Source organism: Cynara cardunculus (assembly GCF_001531365.2).
Source record: "Cynara cardunculus var. scolymus isolate 2C chromosome LG 6, CcrdV1, whole genome shotgun sequence".
Taxonomy (NCBI): Eukaryota; Viridiplantae; Streptophyta; class Magnoliopsida; order Asterales; family Asteraceae; genus Cynara; species Cynara cardunculus.
In genome coordinates this window covers 15,332,455-15,341,298 of record NC_037533.1, presented here as the reverse complement: position 1 = coordinate 15,341,298, position 8,844 = coordinate 15,332,455, and the positions used below count along the sequence as shown (strand labels likewise).

The 8,844-nt window shown below is 35.8% G+C and overlaps 2 protein-coding genes across 2 annotated transcripts; one reads left to right on the top strand and one right to left on the bottom strand.

Annotated features, from left to right (window-relative positions):
• The first annotated feature begins 314 nt into the window (after positions 1–314).
• Positions 315–1,841, top strand: LOC112514676 (RNA-binding protein pno1). Its single transcript, XM_025121270.1, has 2 exons — positions 315–430; positions 950–1,841. Exon 2 carries the CDS (start codon positions 969–971, stop codon positions 1,632–1,634), a length of 666 nt encoding a protein of 221 aa, XP_024977038.1. The 5' UTR covers positions 315–430; positions 950–968; the 3' UTR covers positions 1,635–1,841.
• Positions 1,842–2,163: 322 nt separating this feature from the next.
• On the bottom strand, positions 2,164–8,001 carry LOC112514029 (DNA damage-inducible protein 1-like). The gene is made up of 16 exons (XM_025120316.1): positions 7,757–8,001; positions 7,606–7,638; positions 7,252–7,382; positions 6,328–6,433; positions 6,139–6,255; positions 5,982–6,047; positions 5,176–5,238; positions 5,046–5,090; positions 4,829–4,890; positions 4,292–4,385; positions 4,113–4,205; positions 3,961–4,030; positions 3,769–3,839; positions 3,234–3,294; positions 2,504–2,529; positions 2,164–2,412 (listed from the first exon to the last, which is right to left on the bottom strand). The coding sequence occupies exons 1-16, from the start codon at positions 7,820–7,822 to the stop codon at positions 2,284–2,286; spliced, it is 1,233 nt and encodes a 410-aa protein (XP_024976084.1). The 5' UTR covers positions 7,823–8,001; the 3' UTR covers positions 2,164–2,283.
• Positions 8,002–8,844: the final 843 nt, after the last annotated feature.

Sequence of the window (8,844 nt, the reverse complement as noted above, 5' to 3'; positions counted from 1 at the left end):
AACCTCTTAATCATTTTGCGCCAAACCATTCGACAGCTGCCAAACAATCCCTAAGATGGTGATCAAGATCATCGAATTGAGTTGGGTTCAAATAAATCTAATTGATACATAAGGTTTAAATTTTTTACGACTCGATTAGGTATCGTGTTGCTTCGAGTTGGTTTGATTTTTGTGCCTCCCTAGTTTCCATAAAAACTAAATAGTGAAAGAGGTTAGAAAATCCAATTTTCCATTCGATAGGGGGCTAGTTTGTTTATTGAAAATAGTTCAGGGGGTGAATGGATAAACCCTAAATTCTTAAAATCTCCTTCCGCATAAGAGAAAGAAAAACCCTCGACCTGTTCGAAGCTGTAACTCCCATTAAAATTTCGCCGCCGCTGCCGACGCAGCCGGAGCACATCTCTCAGCCTCCTCCGTCGCTTTGAATCCCGTAAGTATCGTATCTCTCCTTATCTTCCTTCTCGTGTTTGTATATATTTGATTGCATTTAGAGGGAAAAGCTTTTTCGAATTGCCAAATTTGTGGTTTAGCAGAGACCATACAATCGAGAGCTTTTAGGTCACACTAGTAAAACAAAGTCTGAATATCTTATATCAGTATGATGTTTATCTTTCAGATTTATCTTCTGTTGTCCTTTTTTTTGGTTTGAATCGATGTAAAGATGATGATTAAAAGTCTTATTTTATCGCCATGTTATGTTCTTCCCCAATTTAGATGCTAATCATGGAACTGTTGAGCTTTTGAGGTTTGCTGTAATCGTTAGATATCGAAGGTTCTTTGTGAAACTCATAGATTGATATTGGTTCTTGTTTTAGTACTTGAACTGTATTGAATCATCACTTTTTTGTTTACTCCACATACTTATTTGATTTGATTTCTACAATATCGTGTGTTGATGATATACATATTCTGTATATCATTTTTTGAATTTGAGTTCATTGTTTTTTAGGGCGTTGCTCTATAGCTACATGATGCAATCAAACAAAGGAGCTACTTCCATGGAAGTTGAGGAGGCTGTTCCAAGTGAAACTAAAGTTGTATCAAAGCCCAACTTTAAGCCATTAAAGGCTCATGAGATATCCGATGGCCAAGTTCAGTTTCGTAAAATTTCTGTTCCGAAACATAGGTATACCCCACTCAAGAAAGCATGGATGGACATATACACCCCAATATATGATCAAATGATGGTTGATATCCGAATGAATGTGAAGACACGAAATGTTGAACTGATGACCAGAAGGGACACTCCAGATGTTAGTAACCTTCAAAAGTGTGCTGATTTTGTTCATGCCTTCATGCTTGGTTTTGATGTGATAGATGCTGTTGCATTGCTTCGAATGGACGAGCTTTATGTGGATTCATTTGAGATTAAGGATGTTAAGACTCTTAAAGGAGAGCATCTCTCTCGTGCCATTGGAAGGTTATCTGGGAAAGGAGGTAAAACGAAATTTGCAATTGAGAATTCAACAAAAACGCGTATTGTTATTGCAGACACAAAGATTCACATATTGGGATCGTTTGCCAACATCAAAGTTGCAAGAGATTCTTTGTGTAGCCTGATCTTGGGGTCGCCTGCAGGGAAGGTATATTCGAAACTAAGAGCTGTTACTGCAAGATTAGCTGAAAGGTTTTGAGTGGATTATTTTCGTTTTTTTTTGTATGGGTTTCTTTCTGGATATCTAAACTGGCAGACATGAGTAGGTTAAGATTATGCATCCCATCAGCTTTTTTGTTTGCAAGGAATTTTGAGTTTCATCAATATATGAACATCTACTAACTTTATGGTTTGTTGGCTTTCTTGTATTATTTATTCATGAATAAAGTTGGATTATTTATGTTCTGTGCTACATCTTTATCGACACATCTTCCATGGAAAGAGCGGCTCTAGCCTTTGGGGTTGAGGTCGTGTTTGCATAGATCCTACCCTCACCTCTGGCTGGGATGCGAGAAATTAATCAATTTGTGAGAATGCGAGAAGTTTCAATATCATATATAATTACACTTTTTTAGATGTGTTCAATCATATATGATTAAAACGTCTATATGTTGTATTGTGTGTTTAATCATACATGATTAAACGTCTATGTGTTGTCAATACAACATGTGTTTGCATCAATAGCTCTTAATGCATGAGGTAAAAATAAGACGAACTTTAAAAATCAATTTACACGTTCAAAATAAGTCATTTCGATTCATTATAAATTATAAAGTCACAATGTACACATCTGGGGTTGGTAAATTAATTATAATGGCACAATCAGTCAATCACAGGTCTATTCATGTTCATCCCCCAAATAGATATCCAGCTGCTTGTTCTTCATTGCCATCAAAAAACTTTAGAGCTTGTATCACTGCTTCTCTACTAAACCCTAGCTCAACCAGCTTCCCAATTTTCCCTTCATATTCAGCTTCCTATGTTAACAACACATGTACATTTCAGTTCATATACTACTTTGATGCCCCTTATAAATTGTAACATATAAAGTAAATAAACAAAGCTCACATGTGTCGCACCACCACGTGCAGGCCCTGCAAAATATATTATGTCATCAGCAAGAATAATCGAACGGCCATGACTTCAATTACTTATTTGTGCCCCCGCCTCCGCCCCCGGTGCACCTAGAGTTCATTTGGTACAGAGGGCGGTACAAGATAGTATTGAAACTTGTCCCACATTTGTTGGGACAGTTAGACTTTGGGACATGACTTTATTAGTGGAACAAAAATGTATTTTTTTTTATGTCCCACCAAAATAGATGGAGTAAAAATTTAGCGAGATGGACACGTTTGGTAAATTACTAAACTACCCATGTCATGTGTAGTCCAGTCCACGTACCAAATGCATCCCTAGGTGTCAAATGCTCTCCACGTTTAAGAGGATTGAATTTGAGGAGGGAAATTCCTTGTATGGGGGGAACTTAAATTTTCAAAGATTGTTTCCGGGACTCGAACATGTGAACTTATTGGTTACAAAAAGGGTTGGCCATTTTGCATAGTAAACCAAACCAAACCCGAACTCAGTAAATCCCATTCGAAAGTAGGGTCTGAGGATGGGATGTATGCAGAAATAACCTCTACCGCAAAGGGTAGAGCGGCTGTTTCTGTGAAGACCTCTCCGTGTAGATTTTGCATAGTACACAAGATATACTTAACCTCTACCGCAAAGGGTAGAGCGGCTGTTTCTGTGAAGACCTCTTCGTCTAGATTTTGCATAGTACACAAGATATACTAACCTGAAGATTGACCACCAGAGGGTGTTGAGATGTTACTCCTCCCTGCTGATCCAGATGAACCCTATAATTTACAAGGATGAATGTTACAGTGAAGGACGACTTATTTTCTTAGAATTATGAAAAACAATGACAATTAAGGCCACATGACAAATGATAACGGCAAATTATTGGGGGGCGGGTATTAATGGAAAATCACTAAGGGCCTACTTGTTAGAAGCTTTATGAGCTTAATGGGACTCACAGCTTTTCCGGTCAGCTATACATCACTGTTCAATAGTGGCTTAATAATACAGAAAGTGGCATATTTAATAAGCTTCGAAGGGAGCTTTATGCAGAAAGCCAAGTTTTTTCCAAACCTGCCCTTCCAATTAAAAAAATATGCTCCTTCCATCTATGTAAAAATCCTTCCAAACAAAAACCTTCCCGATCTATACAGACAAATTAATCCACACATACAACTTTATCCACACGGAATTTAATGAAAAAACAACCAGACAGCCCCTAAGCAAGACACATAATGAGACCAATATCTTACTTGAGCTCCGGAGCTAGAAGCTTCCTTCAATTGCTTCTCCTCGTCTAGAAATTGGCGTGGGATGTCTTTTTCTGTTAGTTTATAAAATAAAGTTATTGATGGTATCTAACCAGGAATATAAATTACCGAAGACCCCCAATTTGTTTGGTTTTTTTAATGTACAATTTTTTTACGGTGGACAGAATAACGAACCTGACAAGAATGGTACGGCAACCTCTCCTCCCCCAACTCTCAAGACATTATCTTTCAGATCAATTATGCACTGTGGAAAGTTAACATTGTTCACAATCAGAACAGAATTGAATGGCGATAATTTGCCTTAAGTAACTCAAAAGCGAAGTTACCTGGTGTTTACGAAGCATGTCTAATCCAAAAAGGAATTCCATATTGGGAGAATCCAACACCACGAAAGAACAAGGATAGAAGTTATTCCCGATCTAACATAATTTCATGGATTAGTGTATGATCGAACAAAAGCAAAATGAAAGTTACAATTATATAAAACCATTCTAATGATATTCACCTTGATTGGAGCAACATGTATACGACCAAGAATCTCCGACTGGCCAACTCCATGAGCAATGCCCTTATAACGCTGGTCCAAAAGCCTCAGCAATCTAAAAAGAATGAAACTTTTAAGTATCATAAACAATTTACAAGTCAAATTTTAAAGAAATTAGAACAATTTACATGTTCCATAAATTAGACGCCGGAAGCATGCTTAGGGCCTAACTCTGAGCTTAATAGGACTTACAACTTATTCCATCAGCTATAAATGACTGTTTGGTAGTGGCTTAATGATATAGAAAGTGGCTCATTCAATAAGCTTTTAGGGGGGAGCTTTATGCAGAAAGCCAAGTTTTTTTTTCCCAAACATGCCCTCCCAATTAAAAAACAAGCTCCTTCTATCTATGGAAAAAAAGAACCTCCAAACAAAGACCTTCTCAATCTATATAGACAGATTAATCCACATAGACAGCTTTATCCATTCAGGACTTAAAAGGAAAACCAACCAATCAAAGCCTTGGTCTTTCAGAAATTTTAACAAAAAGGCACATACCCCAATCGCTCCGCGCAGCTTTTAGAAATTATGGTTGATTGGGCCCCACTGTCGACAAAGGCCTGCATTGGAGTATTCATTTAAGTATTTCAATGCATCTATGAGTATAAATGTGCACAGGTTGGAGAATATGGAAATGAAGTTATATGCAATAGCAGCAAGCAAACAATAAAGACGTGAGAAGCAAACGAAAGAACATGCTATTTATCATCATTACCTTAATGGGAACACCGTTGACTTCCATGTCAACATAAAGCATGACCTGAAAATTTGATTCAAAGATGTTTCTTTATAATTATTAACCATTATCAATTCTTTTTAATTGTTAAAAGGTGAAGAATACGTACCACTCTTGCAAAGGCTTCAGGGTTGTGTTCTAGCGCAGCAGCCCAGTTCTCGTCAATACCTTTCTGCAAAATGATGAGAACCAATTAAGAAGCCGATGTAAGAAGTATTATATGAAATAACAAAAATGAAGGTACGATAGGAAGACAACTGAATAAGATAATCAGGCATGTGCATAGGAAAAGCAACACATGTTCTTCAAATTCACATAGTAATGTTTAACAAGTCATATCAAAGTCTAGGGGGCATTAAAACCAAGCCTAATGGAATGAAACAAAATGGGCACATATTGCAAATACAGCATTGTATAAAATGAAATCTGCTACATGAAGCTTCATATGTTTTGGTTGATTGTGAAAGCAAAACGTCATTGAAATATTGAATTGTGTACGATCTTCAGAGATACCAAACAATATATTTCATCTGGAGGTGGGGTCCGGGGGTAGAATGCAGGCAGACCTGTCCTCTTATAGAAGAAGTAGAGTGGTTGTTTCTTTGATGACCCCGGCTTGTGAAAAGTGTGTGAAACAGAAAAAGCTTGCCCAAAAAGTTTGAAGAATTAGACAAAAGACCAAGAATTCAAAAGTGATGCACTTGGGCAGATAAACTCACCGGATGAATTGCAATATGGTTTATCCTATACATGTGTCAACCCATTTTAATGTTTTATAATCGGATATAACAGGGAAATATTTCAATAACTAAAATTTAGTGGAGAGCAGATAAAAAGTCTTTTAAGAGTGCTAATTTTCGCAACGATAGCTGTATAAAATGTCTGCAAATGAGAGAAGTTAAAATGTCCGCATACCTGCCGGATTGCAGCTTCAATTTTCTTTTGTGCTTCCACATCAAAAGGGTCGGCATAAAGTAGTGCCTTGTTTTGGACAAACAAAAATAAAATTAGACAGGATGTGAAATCTGCAAACTTATCAAACCATGATATAACTTTTTCTTAAGCAACTTACCATCTCTTCTTCTTGCTGCCGATGTAATTCAGATCTCTGACGATGACGCATCCTTAAGAGGTTCTGCAACTTGTTTAGGTCGTTCCCAAGAATGAGTTGCGCCAACTCAGGATCACTCTGTTATTCACAGTTAAGGGTTAGAAACCCTCCAGTGTAGAAATATTTGAGAGCTAACAAACATAATTCCACCTGAAACAACTGGGCCATCAAATCTGAATTATTTCTGATCTGCTGCTGAAACGCTGCTGGATTCACTGCAGATCCATCTGGGTTTAATATTTCATTGCTAGAAACCCTGAAATTTAAGGACTCCGTTATTTGGCTAAACTTCAAAGTACTTGCACGTTTAGCAAGAAGAAAGGAACATTAGAATAGAAGTACATGAACAATAATATGGGACATCACAAGCTTTTCATGTGAATTAGCATATGGCAGGCAAATCGATCATAAGGCCTAGATGAATCCACATATGCTTGGCAAATGGCAATGCAACGGTAATCCAAATAGACCAAAAGCAGTCTTCTTGCTTAAGTCCTTAAGAAACAGTAAAATCAAAATTTTAAACGAGATTTAACTTTTTGAATCATCGTGTAGATAATCGTTCTTCTTAACAAAATGCAAAAAGCACAATACTTTGAAGGAATAAGCCATTTTGGACAATAAGTGCCAAGGGCCTGTTCGTCAGTGGCTTAATGAGCTTAGTGAGACTCACAGCTTATTCGGTCAGCTATACGTTTGGTAGTGGCTTAATGATATAGAAAGTGGCTTAATGATATAGAAAGTGACTTATTCAGTAAGCTTCTACGTGGAGCTTTATGCAAAATGCCAAGTTTTTTCCAAACCTGCTCTTACCAATTAAAAAAACATGCTCATTCAATCTATGAAAAACCCACCCAAACAAAAACCTTCCCAATCTATACACATTAATCCACACAAACAGTTTTATCCATACAAGACTTAATGGAAAACCAACCAAACAGCCCCTATGATGCATTTTCATCTTCACAAGTTGTCCAAAAATTGTTCATTGTAGTGTTCTTTTGGGTACTTTTGCAGAAACAATATTTGAAAGTTAATCTTATGAGTAACCGAATGCAAATAAAAAAACCATACGTCAAAGAAGAGCTGTTGGAAACCATCATCACTAAATCTCCATCAGCAACACCCAAACCACTCAGTGTCTCGATATTCTTCATCTCCTTTCCATTGTAAAGCAGCTGTTGTTGTTGAAGTGGAACTCGACTCTGGTTATCATAAATATACCAACATTGAGGAAAACTATGAATAAAAATGAAATTTCGAGGACTACGTTATAAACTTCACAAACCTTTTAACCTGAATCGAATTCAAAATTCACGTTTAGGTCAAATTTGGGACAAACTCGTCGTTTTACCCCAGGTTAGAATCAAAATCAAGGTTGTAGCTTTTTTGGGTATTGAAAACTAATTGGTAATAGCAAAATCTTACCTCGATCTCAAGTAGAGCTTTCAAATTTTCCACCTGCGGTCAAAATCAGAAATCAATTACGGGGTTTTGTGGAGGGATTTAAATTCGAAATAAAAAAGAGGAAGCTTTAAAGACGAAAATTATGGAAAAAGGATCAAGAAACGATGCATACGGATTCATTACGATCCACTTCTAAGGTAATAATTTGTTCATCGCTGGTCATTACAGTAATCTTCATGTTCTTCGTGGATGAATTATGGTGCTGATTTTCTGTAGGTTTTCTTCTCAAAAACCTCCTGTTGTTGACCAACACCCACAGAAAATCCCCTTTGTTTACTTGCAACCCAAGATTTTTGCAGCGTCGTATGATTGGGTGAATCGAAATTACGAAACTGTTGGGATTTTATAGAGATCCAGATCTTTCAAATTCACCCACCAAATCTCTTTCATGGAAATTCTTTTACAAAAGGGACATTTGAGTTTCTATGCTTTATAGGCCTCTTATATCAGAAATATGCTTCATTAAAAAAAAATATGTTATTATCCCTTTTATTATCAAAATACCTCTCACTTTCAAATGTTTAATTCCTTATGGTTAAAACATTGGAAATAAATTAGAAGGGTATTCGCGTAATGCAGCAAAATATATCTTGATTTTAATGTTTTGTTTTTTATTTTTTGTTTCTGTCGATATTATAATATGAATTTATGTGGTTTTGAGCAAGCAATAATGATTTTTTAAATATAAATTTGAAGATATCATAAAAATTAAAAATTACATAAAAGTTTTCATTTTTTTGTGTAATTTCTTTAATTCAATTTTTTTATAGCTTGATTTAGGTTTAATGACGAAATAATATGTTTTTGGCTTAATAATACAATTTTTATAAAAAAATAATAATTATCATAATTATATTTTAGATATATTTAAAATGATAATTTTTATCATGTATTTGATTATATTTATCTACAGTAAGTTACACGAATTCAAATATGGCGCTTAATAAGTTGTACTTATGCACAATTTACCTGTAATATTGAATTTTAAGTAATATACATCAGAAAGCAATACTTCATGTATAAAAGATGGTTTTTAAGAGTTTTTGTTCAAATGCTTTATAATATATTACATAAGTAAATGATGCTTGTGTTGGGTCACCTATTGATTTGGTGATGACCCACTGATCTGTTCATCTACCTTAGCAACACTTAGTAGTTATTGGTTCTTTGTAAGTTGGTGTCTTGGTACATACTTAAAGC

Bases quoted from the DNA above. Each gene is read 5' to 3' on its own strand.
- LOC112514676 (XM_025121270.1), top strand. From the start codon at position 969: ATGATGCAATCAAACAAAGGAGCTACTTCCATGGAAGTTGAGGAGGCT.
- LOC112514029 (XM_025120316.1), bottom strand. From the start codon at position 7,822: ATGAAGATTACTGTAATGACCAGCGATGAACAAATTATTACCTTAGAA. The intron at 7,639-7,756 runs GTATGCATCGTT...TTTTGACCGCAG, and splicing joins AAGTGGATCGTAATGAATCC to GTGGAAAATTTGAAAGCTCT. The intron at 6,048-6,138 runs GTAAGTTGCTTA...GTCCAAAACAAG, and splicing joins GGCAGCAAGAAGAAGAGATG to GCACTACTTTATGCCGACCC.